This window comes from Alligator sinensis, unplaced genomic scaffold (genome assembly GCF_000455745.1).
Source record: "Alligator sinensis unplaced genomic scaffold, ASM45574v1 scaffold138_1, whole genome shotgun sequence".
Taxonomy (NCBI): Eukaryota; Metazoa; Chordata; order Crocodylia; family Alligatoridae; genus Alligator; species Alligator sinensis.
In genome coordinates, this window is record NW_005841862.1 from 3,436,656 (window position 1) to 3,452,930 (window position 16,275).

At 44.6% G+C, this 16,275-nt stretch overlaps 1 protein-coding gene across 1 annotated transcript in view; it reads right to left on the reverse strand.

Annotated features, from left to right (window-relative positions):
* Nucleotides 1-3,970: 3,970 nt before the first annotated feature.
* PSEN2 (presenilin 2) overlaps nucleotides 3,971-16,275 on the reverse strand; it is a 30,928-nt gene continuing 18,623 nt past the window's right edge. The window contains exons 11-12 of the mRNA XM_025216202.1: nucleotides 16,207-16,275; nucleotides 3,971-7,853 (exon numbers count right to left, since the gene is read on the reverse strand). The exon at nucleotides 16,207-16,275 is cut by the window's right edge and continues 20 nt beyond it. Coding sequence (XP_025071987.1) covers nucleotides 7,698-7,853; nucleotides 16,207-16,275 — 225 coding nt within the window. The 3' untranslated portion in view covers nucleotides 3,971-7,697. The remainder of the gene's footprint in view (nucleotides 7,854-16,206) is intronic.

Sequence of the window (16,275 nt, forward strand, 5' to 3'; positions counted from 1 at the left end):
ATAGTGCTAGCCAACATAGCTGGGCTATGATGCTCGCCAGCTCCTTGAGTACCCTGGGGTGAAGATGGTCAGGGCCAGCTGACTTGAAGATATCCAGCTTCTCAAGATGTTCCTTCAGAAAGTCAGCATTAAAGGAGGGCAGCGGATCACCCTCACCCGGACTTCCCGGCCCTGTAGCGGGCATGGGCGTCCCATGGGACTGATGAAAGACCGACGCAAAGTACCTATTTAATAGGTTGGCTTTTTCCTGGGCGTCAGTTGTCAGTTGCCCCATCTGGCTCAGCAGGGGTCCAATGTTGCCTCTGCTTTTCCTCCGGCTCCCCACATATCTGAAAAAGGACTTCTTATTGTCCTTGATGCTCAAAGCTAGCTGGAGTTCAGTTGCAGCCTTGGCTTTCCTGGTCTGCTCCCTACAGGACCGGACCAGTGCAGAATAATCCTCCTTGGAGGTGACTCCCATCCTCCATCCTTTGTAGGCCTTTCTTTTTAGCCTCAGGAGATCTGCTAGGTCCCTGGAGAGCCAGGGGGGCTGCTGTGCCCTCTTGCTGCCTTTCCTCCGAGATGGAATAGACTTAGTTTGTGCATTGAGGATCGCTCCCTTGAGGAGCAACCACTCCTCTTGAACTCCCCTCTCCCTGTGGTCACGGTCCCTTAGGGCCTCACTGACAAGCCTCCTGAGCTTGTCAAAGTCGGCTTTCCTGAAGTCAAGGACTTGCGCGTTGCTGACCGACTTGCCAGCTTTTCGGCGGATGGTGAAGGTGATCAGCTCGTGGTCGCTGTCACCCAGCTTCCCATCGATCACTAGGTCGCTGACTAGGTCATCCCCAGTAGCCAGTACCAGGTCGAGCAGCGCTTTGCCTCTTGTTGGCCCATAGACTTCTTGAGTCAGGAAGAGGTCATCCACGCAACGAGAGGAAGCTTTGCGACCGCTCAGATTTTGCTGAGCGATCCTCCCATGAGATGTCTGGGTAATTGAAGTCACCCATGACAACCATGGTCCTGGAGCAAGCTGCCTCAGCCAGTTCCTGGGCAAACTCCTGGTCAAGCTCAGGACTTTGGGTGGGAGGTCTGTAATAGACTCCCACCATTGTGTCCCCTGTGCTGTGTTCCCCACGGATTTTAACCCAGAGGGTCTCCAGCCGTCCACCCTGGTCGCCAATATCAGCTTGCAGGGACGTGTAGCTTTCCTTAACATAGAGAGCTACTCCCCCGCCCCTTTTCTCTACACGATCCCTCCTGTACAGGGTATACCCATCTATCCCCGTGGTCCAGTCATGGGTGGAGTCCCACCAGGTCTCTGTTATCCCTATGACATCGTAATTGTTTGCACTGAGCATGAGGATGAGCTCCTCCTGCTTATTTCCCAAGCTCCTGGCATTAGTGTACAGGCAGGCAAGTGCCCCCTGGGGGGCTCCTTCCTTGCACACAGATTTTACCAGGGCTGGGGCAGGGGTGGGCTCCCCGAAGCGCCGTGATCTGCTGGCTTTGCAAAGATTGCTCAGCGGGCCAGCAGTGGTGGTAGTCCCCCCGTCCCTTTTGTTGTATTGAGCCTGACAGTAAAAAATTCCTTACATAAATCTTTCAGAAAGATGGTCCACGTAACCTCTCCTAGGGTAACGTATGAGAAATTGCATGTGATGGTAGTTGGGAGTACAGAAGTGGAATCAAGACTGCTGCTTTCTCTTCTGGCCTTGACAGCAGTCCATTATGCAACCTCATACCTTCCCCTTGCTGTGGCTTAGCTTCCTCATCTGAAAAGTGGGGAAAACATCTGGTTTGGAGAGATTTAATGAAAGCATGTTTTTAAAGCACTCACTTTAATGTGACAGTTGCTGTACAAGTGCTACCTGCTTCTCTCAGTGAGGGCCTTAGTCATCATGCTTCCTTTGACTTTTCTGCTGCTTCTAAATGTGGCTTATACTTAGACAAATATCATAGCTCAATTTCAATGGTGCATCAGAACTTAAAATAAAAAAACCCCACAAAGGCTCAGAGCAGCAATTAAGTGGCTAAATGTGGCAACGATCGATAGCTCAGGCACTTGTCTGTTGTGCTTCAGGTAACAGGCAGGGGAAGGGCTCTCACCCTCAGCATCCAGGACTACCAGACACCACTATTTAGTTTATTCTTTGATCCACTTGCTCAGTAAGCAGGACTGACATGTGTGCTCGATCCATATTCAAGGCAGGTTAGAAAACAATGCCCCATTTCTGATCAGGACACAGGATTTTACCACCACATGGACTGCCAGAGAAACAGGAACCATGTAGCTAGCACCTCCTGCAGGGCTTTATGCTGAAGAGGGACATCAGCATCACTTCAAGTGTCACCTCCAGGTTAGGAGAGTAGGTGGCTCTCCCCTTGAAGGCATTTTGCAGAATGGGAACATCCAGTGCTGGGGCCTGTGCTTTGTGGGAAACAAAAGAATAATCCAAAGTGGCTGTGTCTGTTGCAGCATTGCCTTTCTACCCCTTCCATAAAACATGATGTCCCTCAGGCAGCATTATGACACAATGTACAAGCCAACAAGGGTGCTGGGAACCATTCATAAATAGGCTCAGGTAGCTGGGCAGTTATCAAGCACCAGCAATACAGCAGCTGGAACAGTCATCTCAGGCTTTTTTCCCCAAGTTTAAACAAGTCCCTTGAACCTTGAGATTCTCTCAAATGATAGGGTTGGTAGGGGGGAGGAAACTGCCTAAAGAAAGGGACTTGGATTTCAGCACATATTGACTCTGCGTGAAGAACCACGAGGTAACTCGATGTTAAACACACTAGCAGGAAATTCAAAAAAGAGAACTTACCTTGTTAAAGGTAGATTATCAATGTGTACATATAAGAATGGGCCAAATCCAGCTCTGTTATACCAAGTCACATCTTGCTCCATTTTAGAAAGTCTGCTTTTTAGTTGCGGAGTGTACCTCCTCATTGTATAACCATTCAATAATATTTGTTGGTGCTGTGTTTAGGACTCCCCTTATATCGTACCTGCACGTGTGCGCATTATTGGGCCCTGACAGATCAGGATTCCAATGTAGCCTGAACCATGTCTTATTGTCCTAAACAGGGCTTCACTGTGTAACTTCTCCTAGACTAGTAAAGTCTCCGATTCAGTCAGGAAAGTAAGGGTATTTGTACACATGCTTGCTCCACAGCACCGGGCAGATGCAGTTGTATAAGCAGTGAAATGTGCATCAGCACTGAGAGGTGTTTAGTTCAAAAGTGCACTGCCACCATTTTCTGCACGTGGACATGCATTTCACTGCTAATACAACTGCATGTGCCGCAGTGCAGTTCGTGTCAGCTCGCGTGCAGAGCAGACTTGACTGAGTCTCCTCTGACTCGCCAGATCTGCAGCGTGTCACAGGGCGATAAGGTATGTGTATAAATGCTCTAAATGTTTAAGTTCCACTGACGTCAATGGAATTTAAGCACATGATTAAGAGCTTTGCTAAATCAGGATACTTACACATACTTGCCCACTTGCAATATGAAATTCAAGTTCTCAGGATTTTATGCAAGTGCATAAAGGCTTCCCACATAATAGCCACATGCTACAATCTCTATCTACTCCTTCCAGATTTTGTTTGTTTGTTTGTTTTGGGGGGGGGGCCTCCAAAACCCCACAGGTACCCCATTCTACTCTCAGTTTTCATGTTTTAGGACAGTGGGAGCCAACCTTTTTGGCAGGCATGCCACAAGGTACGTCCCACAACTTCAAGTGCCACACTGATCCCCTTCCCCTGCACAATGTGTTGTTCTACTTTCTTTCTGTCTTGTCACTGCATTCCCTGCTCCCTTTCTGATCTGTTGTGTGCCACAACACAGGGGCTGCCTGTGCCATCTGCAGCACATGTGCTATGTGTTTGCCACCTCTGTTTTAGGAAATATTGCACAGCACTAACATCAGAATTATCTGGGTCAGAAACCTGAAAGAGTAAGGAATCACACCATGTCATTCAAAGCTTTGTGTATACACACACACACATATATTTGTAGTAAATACATACAAATGTTTACAATTAAAACTACTCTGGTATATAACAATATACTCCTCTACCATCTGCCAGGATGATGTTTTGTTGCCCTGACAAACCCAAATCTTATTTCATCTTTAGAAGAGTACAGCGCATGTAGACATCTAGTACCAAGTCAGCAGATTTTAGACCATGTTTCCAGGACTACAACAGGACCTGCCCTCCTGAGCCACTTGTGCTCCAAGCAATCCTATTTTGCCTGGAAAAAAGCACAGAATTCTCCCGAATTCAGGAAAGAGGAGAGGACCCCAACTACCTTCTGGTCAGGGCACTTGCCCAGGGAATGGCAGATACAGATTATAGTACCCCCCACCCCACCAGTTGGGGTTTAACCCACCTCTTCCACTTCCCAGAACAGAGCCCTAACAACCAGGCCATGGGTTAGGCAGGGCTGAGAGTACCCTCTAAGCTCTGTTGAAGCTGGTCTACTAAGCAGGCAGGAGAGGAAGATGTACGGGACCAAGCGAACAAGCCAGAGGAAGTACTGCTCTGTGGCTCAGAGCAAAATCAGAACTGCTCTGATTTCTTGCCTCTGCTACTGCCCCCACTAGTGTTTATCCAAAGACTAATGCTAACTGTGTAAAATGGATGCAGGTAGAAGACCTAAAATCTGTTTAGATAGCACTAAGTTTCACTAAAGCACTTCCTTTTAGACAGCTAAGCAGGATTTAGATGCCTAAGAGGTGAAGTAAGATTTGGGCCACAGAATCTACTCATACATTGCCTTAGTTATATTTATTAGGAATATTTCAGACAACTGCTCAGAAGCCAGATCCTCAGCTAAAGCAGCAAAGGAACAACGACCTCACAGAAGCTGTTTCAATTTGCATCAGAGGATCTAGCCACAGGTTCCTTCACGTACGAAATTAGTTTCATAGTAGTAAGTCTGTTCTAGCAAATTTGCCTCAACCCTGTTCAGGCAAGTAGGTTTGTCCACTTACATATAAAGGTTTGACACCCTCCCTATACCACAGAGGAGGAAGAAAGTTAAAAGTGATTACATTTCTGGGGAGAAGGGGGAAGACATTTTACTGAAGATATTTAATTCACCCCAACAAAAAGCCTTTGCTCCACAAGAAATAGGCCCATTATTTTTAATATTCTGAGATATTTTAGTAAGAATTAGACCAACCTACTGCAGCATTTTCAAGCCAAACATTGCAGTGGCGAGAAACAAAAGGTAAAAAAGACTAGACAAAGCAGAAATTATCCGAGGTGCATAAAATCCCTACAGACAACTGACGTAAGTATTATTAAATCGATTCAAACAGTTTAAAAAGTATCTGTTTAAATATCAAAGCAGGTTTAAGTGTATCGAAAAACCCACCATTTTAAAAATACATATTCTATGCATTATCTAAAAAAATATTTTCAGACTGCAGTTTTGCTTCCTTCAATTAGTAACACATTTGTTCACAGAAGTCTTGCACAAGGTTATGTTTTGAAACACTGAGACTGATCAACTGTCAAAGAAAAAAGCCAACCCCCCACACAGATTATGTACTTGAATCAAGCTTTAAAAAAATCAGTGAGGTTGTATTTCTTAGAAATGGGTGTTTGTAAAACAAAACAAAACCCCAGAATAGTTTTTAAATGGGGGGGAGGGGGATAAGAGTGATTAATATTCTGAATAGGAAGACTGACTCCGCCCTGCACTGTTAGCTGGCAGCAATGTCAGCATTTTTTATGGGGTCATTTTAGGCATGTAAATATTACCAGCATTGACCATGCCTTATTTAGAATAAGGTGTAGCATATTAAAATGTGAACCTCTTATCTTGATACAAACTGTAACAATGTGTTTCCAAAATATTCACTGTTGCATTAAATATTTATACAACAAATCTACAATTTATAGTAAAAAGTTTTTAAACAGCAGTACCAAAAAAAAAAAAAATCTGCAGAGAAGTCAAACCTAGGTTAGTGTAAGAGAATCTTTTTTTATAAAGGGGATGCAAAATCCTCCCTACAGTGATTATAACACGCACAGGAATAAGCCCAGAGAAGTGCACAAAAAGTTACAATTCAATCGTTCATTTGGAGTTGTGCAAAGGTTTTTTTGGTAATCTGAGGTTTGTAATATCAAACAGGGAAGTGCTAGGAAAAGAAAGGGAAAAAGCCACACCAGAGGTGTCAAACATTTGGTCCACAAGCTAGATCCAGCCTGGAGAGCTGTCATCTGGTCCGCAAATTCAGGTGCAGGGTCTATTGCCAAAATCTGGGATAGTGTTGTTGGGGACATATTTTGGTGGGGATGGTGGCAAGAGGAAGATAGGGGGAGGGGAGAGAAGGGTCAGCTATGTTAATGGTCACCCTACTGTTAGGGTGTTAATGCTGTTAATGCTCCTTGAGGCTGCTCACCCTATTCTTACCGTGCTGCCACAGGTGGGTCCAGCTCTGGCCCCTGAAGAACCCCACAGACTGGATTTGGTCTAAGAAAGTTAGACACCTCTGACCCTCTGGCTGGACCACAAAAAGGTCTCAGAGCCTCTCAGAGCTCAGGCATTAGAGGCTAACACCTTCAGACACAAAAGTTCTGTATTCAGACTCCACAGGCATTTATACACATGTTCTGAGTGTGTGTGTGGGGGGGAGGAAGCACACTTTAATTACAGTGGCTCCAAGAACTGCTCTAATTAAAGCACACAGAGCATCGTGTATCAGCACCCCTATGCTGAAAAATGGCAGCAGAGGTGCTTTAACTAAACTTTATTTGATGAGCTTTAGTTAAAGTACCCACACCACCATTTTTCAGCATGGGGATATGCTGATACACATGATGCTGGAGTCTGCTGGAGCATGGTAATTACTAGGCTCCAGCAGACTTGATTAATCAAGTCTGCTCTGACACTGTAATTACAATGCAACAAAGCAGCCCCACTGCACATGTATAGGCATCCCACATGGCCAACAGCCCGCCCAGGGGTATCTCATTGAAAAAGACAGGACTGCATTTTCCATGTCCCACCAAGATAACAACATACTCTGTTTTAAGCAAAGGACATCCCAATTTCAGTGGGACTTTTCCCTGCAGAAGGCATGCAGGATTTGGCCCAATAGGTTCTCAACATCCTGCTGGAATAACAACAGTCTCCCCGTCGTCTAATGCTCATAAACTAGCTACAATACACTACTCTCCTGTATGTACATTGGGCACTAAACTTTTCTAATCATGTCTGACATTTTCAACTAGTGTTTAAACAGCGCTTTGAAAAAACTGTGATGTGCTAGGTGTCATAATGTACAATTAACCTTCACTGCAACTCCAGGACAAAGTGCCAATGTGTCTCAGTCCCAACATGCACGCAATAAAGTTCTTCATCCATCTGTTGGCCTGTATTCCATATAGGCTTTCTTCAGTATGTACTACAGGTGATGGTGATGGACACAGCTGCTGCTCAGACACCAACTTCAAGGCTGAGGTTTCCAAAGGACCCTAATGGAGCTAGGTACACAACTCATCAAAAGCTGGGCACCCAACTCCCTTCAGCTCCTTTGGAGAATCTTAGCCCTTGACACAACTGCATATCATATCATTGCTTTAAAAGTTCTCTTAAAAATATATGGCACTCAGTGTCAAATTATACAACTTATTCCAGTGGAAATGCCATACTTCCAAGGCAAGATTGCAGAATGCATTCTCCAGCTCCCATTTCTTCTTCTAAATATACAACTGGTGAGAAGCAAGGGTGTCCATGAAAGGTCGTACGAGGTTGTCTGTTGAGAAGTAGAATACCAAGCCAAAGGTGATGGAGATGGGAAGAGCAGGTAATGCCTTCTTGAACACAGCCAGCAATAGAAGAGTCAAACATAAACCCTGCCAGAAAGACAGGAACAGAAAACCAAGAAAGGTATATAGTAAGAAGCTTAGAAATATGTTTGCCATAGACACTACACAACATGTGGATGATAATCTACATTCTGCACAGAAACTGAATCTGGCCTGAGCTAATGACATCACATCTTAATCCTTCCCCACCCCTGTTTACACATAAATTGGCAACACGTTTTCCTCAGCAGTGTAGATCACAGGCATTCTCAGAGGGAAAACAATGCGAATGTACAAATAACATCAAAAGATATTCGGATAAGCAAATTATTTCAAATCCTGGTTCTACACCTTTACGTAGCAATTACTGATTTGTTAGACAGCAATCATGGTAAGCTACAGATATAAGAAGCTTGACTTCCTATGCAGGTTTTAGCACATACTAACATCTATTTTAACATTTTTCCAGTTTCCCAGGTCTTGGGGGGGAGGGGGAAGGAGAGAGTTGTATGGGATACAACTCCAGATATACTTGTTTCCCTCTGATAAATTTGCTTGTTGTAGGGCAGTGGTCCCCAACCAGTCAATGTCGATTGACTGGTCGATCGAGGAACCTCTGACACTCAATCTTAGAAGATTGACTCAGTAGATGCTGGGGTGCCAAAAAGTGACCTTCATCATAAAAGGATGTATGGTAAACACTATTTATGGTTGTCTAGAAGGACAAGACCTCAATTTTTATTGGACATCTTGACCAGAGATGAACTGGAAGCTCTTGCAGATTTTGGGAAGATGTCACCTGGATATACCCAGTCACACTGTCACCTGAATTTCTCTCTTCAAAACAGATCATCATCAGTGAGAAAAGCTTAACATTCCATTAACATTAATTTTCAAGAGCACTCAAGTGTAAACAGAAGATGACCAGTTCTTTTCTTTTCCAAGAAAAAACAAGACAACAGGGGTGGCAACATTTTGAGCAGAATATTTCAGAAGTCTTGAGGGATAAGTTTCTGAGTATAGCATCTCCACTGATTTGAGATCTAGGGAGAAAATGGTATGGTAGAAGGGAAAACCTATCATGGCAACAGGCTTACCAAGCCATAAAGAGAGAAGAAATCAAAGATGAAAAGAAATCTAGAAGAAAGTGAAGGAAGCTCTAAGTTAATAACATATGGCTGCAGTGCTCATTTGATGTCCTCCTAATACAGTGTGGCAAAAATATCCCCCAAATATCCATTATTAATATAGTGAATTGGAAATAGTTCACCTCCCAATGGCTTTACAAGTATCTGCTTCAATTAGCTTTGGTAAATAAAATAATTAAATCATAACTCAGTTTTCTGATGTAACTGCAAAATTAATCTGGAAAAAATATCAAAATAAATCACTGCTTTAAAATGTACCTTCTAAAAATGAAACCTACCTCTATCTCTGAGTTGTGAGTAATATGTATTAAAGTTATATCAAACAACAAGAATGCACTTTTTGTAGAAAACAATTATTAAATCAAGGCTCCCTGACCATTGATTTAAATTGATTTAAATCAAATCTACTCTGAGGGGTGGCAAACAGTTGTTTTTTTGGCAACTGTCAATCCTTCCACCACAGATGGTGCATCTGTGAGAAGTCACTCAGACTTCTGATGCATATTCCTAGGCAGGAGTTTTTGGAGAAGGGGGGTACCGCTCAGATAGTGGTCAACATGTGGCACATGTACCACAACTGTGTGTGTGTGGCATGTGTCAGACTGGAGAGGGGAGAGGAAGCACAGTGGCACATAGAGAGGAAGCAGAAAGCAGAGCAGCAGATCAGGCAGGTAGCACAAGGTGAAGAGCATAAAGCAGAACAGCAAATTGGGCAAGAGAAGGGGATTGGGGTGGCGCACCTGCCAAAAAGGCTGCCACCCACTGCAATAGAGTGTAAGGCTGAGAAGAAGTGGCTTTCAGCCAGGTCAGTGACCACACTTCTTTCCCTCCAGCCAACTCTTGCAACCCAGGAGATTCTTCTCACTTCTTATACTCTTTCCAGATGCAAGGATTTGTTCACAGCTAGGGTGGGCTATGCACATACTGCCCACCCTTACCAGAACAACTCTGTGGATTTGTACCAGCCTGTCTTGTGCTTAGGTTGATGGTCCATACCTGTTTTTCTGAGGACAGCTAGGCACCGTGCCATAGGTCGAATAACCCTAATCCTGTCGTTCTCAACCCTTTTACACTTGAGGTGCCCCTCAAAAATGCCAGCTCTTAGTTTTCACTCATTTTTTGAGCACAGAAAAATTACAGAGCAATCTGTCTGTTGCAAAGAACTCAGGAAGCCCACAACAGGTCAGAAATGTTCACCTCCATGGATTCCTACTTGAAATCTCTAGGTTTATCTTGTGAACATGTTTGCATACCTAACAGTGCTAACATTATGTGGCACTCTATGGCATCTCAGCAGTTTACTTAGAGCTTGTTTGGAAAATACATCAGCCATTTCAGGAACCTCAGTATATATCTTTGCTTGAAACTTGTTTTTGTGACACCATACTGTCATCCACCAAGTCAAATACTTTTGGTTTGTATCATTGCAGTGACACAGGACAGCAGTTTTTCAGAACAACAGTCTAGTGAGACATCCCATGGTTGATTTGTTCTACTGCTGGGAATTTTCATGCTTTAATGAAGCAGTAGAATGCTAGAGCTTGGGTTCAGACTGCTTAATTCTCATGACTCCCCTGTCTTGTTTCATCCCAGTCTCTGTTTTTGCAAGCTGTATGGCACTATTTTTAAAGCCCTCCCAGCTACTGAGGAGGAAACATTGGTAAGTGTGGTGATCCTCCCGGTTAATATACCGTTAGATAATCTAAAGTTCTGTTATGACTTCAGAACCAGGGTGATTAAGGGCACCAGAAAAGGAAGAGGGTGAAATCAAGCAGGCGCTTCTGCATCTTCTCCTAAATCAGCTGAACTCAGTGGAGCAATGCTTTTGGCCAACTGGCAGTGGCTGGTGAGACTGGCAGGTGGGACAGGTGTGGACCTCAGGTAACCAGCAGTGGTGGCAGAACTTTAGGATGTCAGAGGCCATTTTCCTAGAGACCTGTGTTGAACCTGGCCCAGAGCTGCAGTAACCACACTCCTACACAGGAACTCCTCTCAGGTAGATGGGTGCTATACCATCACCACCTGGTTCATTTCTTCTGACGTCTAGCAGTCAGTAACTAACAATTGGTATTGGTAGATCAAGTGCTGGGACTCTGGGAATGGGAGGTATGTGCTGCTATTGAGAAGATACTGTTCCTTGGCAGGAAACGGGGGTGTGGGGGGGTGTACATGGGTGTTCATAAGGTATTGCAATGTGGATTGTTTTGGGGCCACTGATAGAAGCCATGTGCCTATTATTTGCTGTCCACAATGGACCTCAGAGTTCCTCAGGAGAAAGGAGCATTCTTTTTGGTGCTCTGAGGCCTGGTTGCTCTCCTGGGTGGTTTATCAGTATTAAAGTGGGGTGTTTTTTGGCTCTAGGATCTGTAAAAATTAAGGCCTGTTTTTCTCAATGCATTGGAAGTGCTGCTAGAGCATGGACTATAGATAAGATTTGCATTTCTCCTGTCACTCTGGGAGACTCAGCTTGTTCTCTGCTTCCCTAGGTTGTAAGCATCCTTAAGGTACAGATGTTATATTGAGCAGAAAATGCAAGGGCAGAGAGACTAGAAGTCCAGGGTGTGCAGACAAGTTAGACCAGCCTGGTGGTATCTTACAGTACTTGGGCTAACTTATGTAATCCCTTGTTCCCTACTCTATAAAACTATAATATCTTATTCAGTACCTACTGGGATTGGTTTGGATCTTCACCTATAGCTCAACTTGATCCTCTATCTGTGATTCAAGGTAGTCCTGGCTCTGTCTCTGTGACTGTTTGCTTTGGGGTTCACCAGACTGACAAGATCCTGGATTTGAGTATAGTCATGGATTCTACAGCCCCCACTGACTGAGTTTTGGATCTGTAGCAAGGGTACTTCATCCCAGGTACTGAATGAACTGGCAGAGGAGATCTTAGAGCCCTTGGCAATGAGATTTGTCAAGTTGTGGGAGATGGGTGAGACACCAGAGAACTGGAAAAAGGAACTATAGACTGGTTAGCCTCCCCTCAGTACCTGGGAAGTTGAGAAAGAGATCTCATGATCGCCTCTTGGAGAAACTAGCCAATTGTTGCTTTGGGTCCTCCACGATCCACTGGCTGGAAAATTGGCTCCAGGGTTGGACCCAGAGGGTAGTAATTGATGGAAGTCACTCATCGTGGTGTCTTGTGACCAGTGGGGTCCCCCAAGGCTCTGTCCTTGGACCCATACTGTTCAACATCTTCATTAATGATGTGGACACTGGAGTCAGAAGCGGACTGGCCAAGTTCGCCGATGACACCAAACTTTGAGGCAAAGCATCCACACCAGAACACAGGCGGGTGATCCAGGCTGACCTGGACAGGCTCAGCAAGTGGGCGGATGAGAATCTGATGGTGTTCAACGCCGATAAATGCAAGGAAGAAAAACCTTGGGAAGAAAAACCCGCAGCATCCTTATAGGCTCAGCAGTGCTATGTTGGCTAGCACTATGCAAGAAAGAGACTTGGGGGTCATCATTGACCACAAGATGAACATGAGCCTGCAATGCGATGCTGCAGCTAGTAAAGCGACCAAAACGTTGGCTTGCATCCATAGATGCTTCTCAAGCAAATCCCGGGACGTCATTCTCCCCTTGTACTCGGCCTGAGTGAGGCCGTAGCTGGAGTACTGCGTCCAGTTTTGGGCTCCACAATTCAAAAAGGATGTGGAGAAGCTTGAGAGAGTCCAGAGAAGAGCCACGCGCATGATCAGAGGTCAGGGAAGCAGACCCTACGATGACAGGCTGAGAGCCCTGGGGCTCTTTAGCCTGGAAAAGCACAGGCTCAGGGGTGATCTGATGGCCACCTATAAGTTTATCAGGGGTGACCACCAGTATCTGGGGGAACGTTTGTTCACCAGAGCGCCCCAAGGGATGACGACTAGGTCGAATGGTCATAAACTACTTCAAGACCGTTTCAGGCTGGACATAAGGAAGAATTTCTTTACTGTCTGAGCCCCCAAGGTCTGGAACCGCCTGCCACCGGAGGTGGTTCAAGCACCTACATTGAACACCTTCAAGAGCAAACTGGATGCTTATCTTGCTGGGATCCTATGACCCCAGCTGACTTCCTGCCCTTTGGGCAGGGGGCTGGACTCGATGATCTTCCAAGGTCCTTTCCAGCCCTAATGTCTATGAAATCTCTGAAAGGGTTTTAAGGCACCTCAAGGTACCAAAGCACCTTGGTTGAGAATCACTGCCCTAATCTAAGATCTCTCAGGAAGAATGAAGTTACACAGAGTATTTCAAACAGGCACATACAGCAGAACCAATATACAGACACTTGCAATGCAGAGGACTGTCCAGAAACTGGCATGCAACACATCTGCAGGGTATTACAATTTGAAAAAAAGACACCCCCCCACCCTAAGAAGAGACTAACGGGACCTTGTTTTTTCAGGTAGTATCCAAAAGATCTGCTCCATTCCTGTTCTTTTTGTCCTCAATGCACAGCTAATTGCTTGAAATTCTAAGTTATATACTGAGAAGGATAAGAGCCTGAGTCCACCCTTTTAAGACTTGATCCTGTGATAAGACGCAATCTAGCAATTTAGCCATCAGGCTTCATGTACCTAAACTATCACACCTTGCTAGAGTCCAAACCAGAGGCATGGCTGAGGGATACTAGACATACAAGAACCATGAGCTAACGCAATACTAAAACCAAAACACTTTCCAGTCTTCCTGTCATTTCTTTCCTTCCTCTAACAGTGCATCACTCCCTCCTTACACAGAGGTTGTCACTCTTTCCAGGCAAAGAGTATCACAAAGTGGAGTTAAATAAACCTGGCCTGTTGCTCTCTCAAGGAATTCAGCTCGTATTTGCCCTCTCAATTGATCTGATATTTTGGGAAAGTCTGCTCCAATACATAGGCAGATAATGTCATCTCGCTATATCAGCATCACATCAGTGCTAATGTAACTTCTCCCCACTTTGAGATTTAATTTCTTGGTAATTCAGTAGTGTGTTATATTTTTTACACAAAATGTACTTCCTCTAAAAATGTGTTAAAATCAGGAGGCAGGTGAAATGCTACTGAAAGCTTCAGTGACCTAAATGCCAAACTTATCACTAACTAATTCAGGCAAGGCAGCAACCTTAGAGAAGTTACTTCAGATAATAAACATATTAAAAAAGCTGCCAGATATTTGGGTCTTTAAAATGAGTTACTTTGAAGCACTGGCTTGTCTCTACCACATCCCACATAGGACATTTATTGGTGCTATTAAGGGGTGCCTATACATGTGCTCCAACGTATTTTAATTAGAACGCTTCAGCGTGTCTCACTGTCGTGTATTCAACATCCTGCATTTCAAAATGGTGGTGGGATCACTTTAACTAAAACTCACTGAATAAGCTTTAGTTAACGTGCCCCTGCTGCCATTTTGAAACACGGGACACTGAATACATGTGACACTGCAGCGTTTTAATTAAAGCGGATGTCTAGAAGCCACTCTACTTAAAACACTCTCCCCTCCAGCAGAACACATGTATAGACATCCAAGGATTTTATGTGGGATGCTAGGATATAATCCTTATTTTAGGAATTTACAGCTGATTTAAAAGAAAAAGGGGATAAATATCTAGTAGAGAAACACGTATTTACTGAAGCTACAGAACTTAAATGTAGCTCATCAGCCAAATCACAGTGGTGGCCCTTTAAAGTATTCTAGCTTTACCCAAGTTAAAAAGGACTATTATTGTCCCATTGCAGTATCTGTTTAAATGGGAGCCCAGACATTCCAAAGAAATGGGATCTACCATGCAATCCATCTCCTTGCTGTAGAGGGGTGGTGTAAAATTCATGCTTTCACTGTTAAACAGAGAAAGGTTTAACTACTGAGTGCGCCAAAAACTTGGAATTTGACTTGGTAAGTGATTCACTTACTATCAAAAGGCAACCAGCAGTTTAAGGACTGCTACTGCAAGTGCATGAATCCCATCTCTGTTCCACTTTAAAGAGAGCACTGACTATCCACCAAGTCCCTCACACCTGCCCCACAACAAACAAAATCCCTGCGTGTGCTGTTCTACCCTGAACAAAGATAGCTGAATACCAACTCTGGCATTGACCAGGGGCAGGCAATCCCTGGCACGCATACTATAGCATGGCACATGAAGGCATTCTGCTTGGCATGTGCGCCTCAGGGCGGACAGTGGGGGAGCCCTGGCCCTTTCTCTGCTGCCCACCTGGAGGTGTGTGTACACTTACGTCCAGCAACAAACTGGGCTGCAGACCTAGGTGGAACTGTTTGCAGCCTCTTCGCCACCTGGTGCAAGCAGCCTGGGCTCTGTGGTGGTCATGTGTGCCTCAAAGCAGATGGTGGGGAAGGGGCCAGGGTTGCATGGCCACAACAAGGATTAGGCTTCCCTCCCAGCTCTCCCACTGTTTGCCCCTTCCTGTCAACATCTTACAAGTCAAGGTTGTGGGTGTTTTTGGCACTCTGCCCAAAAATGCTGCTGACCCCTGGCATAGACAAACTTCTGGGCTGGGAAAGCCACAGAACAGCAAACACATAAATCTAGCAGATGGAGCCAGAACAAATGGTAAATACTGCTGGAAAAAGAGAGTGGCATATATAATCTCATGAGCAGGCATGGGAGAAGGTTTGCAACAGGGGCCAATATTGCAGTGGACCCCAGAGAATGGATTATCTTATCTAATAGGTCTCTACTTTCATAAATGGAAGTGCCTGAAGATAGGCACACATATACCGTTTCAATTAAAAAGCAGAGTGCTTAACTAGGACTGCTTCTTATCCAAGGACCTTGAAGTGTTTTACAAAATGAGGTCCGTATCATTCCTTTTCCCTATATGTAAAAAAGAGGAATTGAGATACAAGATGCACTATAACTAGCTGCATCTTCCACTCAGTTAACTGTTGGCAAGGAAGCAGATCACTGGTAAGTGGAGTATCTGGTGGTGATCTTGATACAGATCAAGCAGTGAGGCTGAAAGGGCCCAAAGCAAGGCTCTTCAGTGCAAACACCCAATATTTCAAAGAGCATCTTGCAGCTCCCTTAAAATCCAGTCTTGCAATATGGCAACATTCCTTGAGAGGATGAAGAATGTTTCATAGAAGTTACTAGTCTCTGTTATTTCTAATGCTTCCACTCCCAGCCCCAGAACAAACCAGTCTTTTTCCTGTTAAAGAAATCCCACCAGTTTTAGATTACCTTGATCAGCTGCCAACATATTCAGCAGTGTAACACCATCAAAAAGAAAATAATATGGAACTTTTACAGTTTTTACTTACTATGAGGATAGCTACAAAACAGGCCAGTGTTGTGTTCCAGTCTCCACTAGCAGTGGCAGGTGCTTTTCC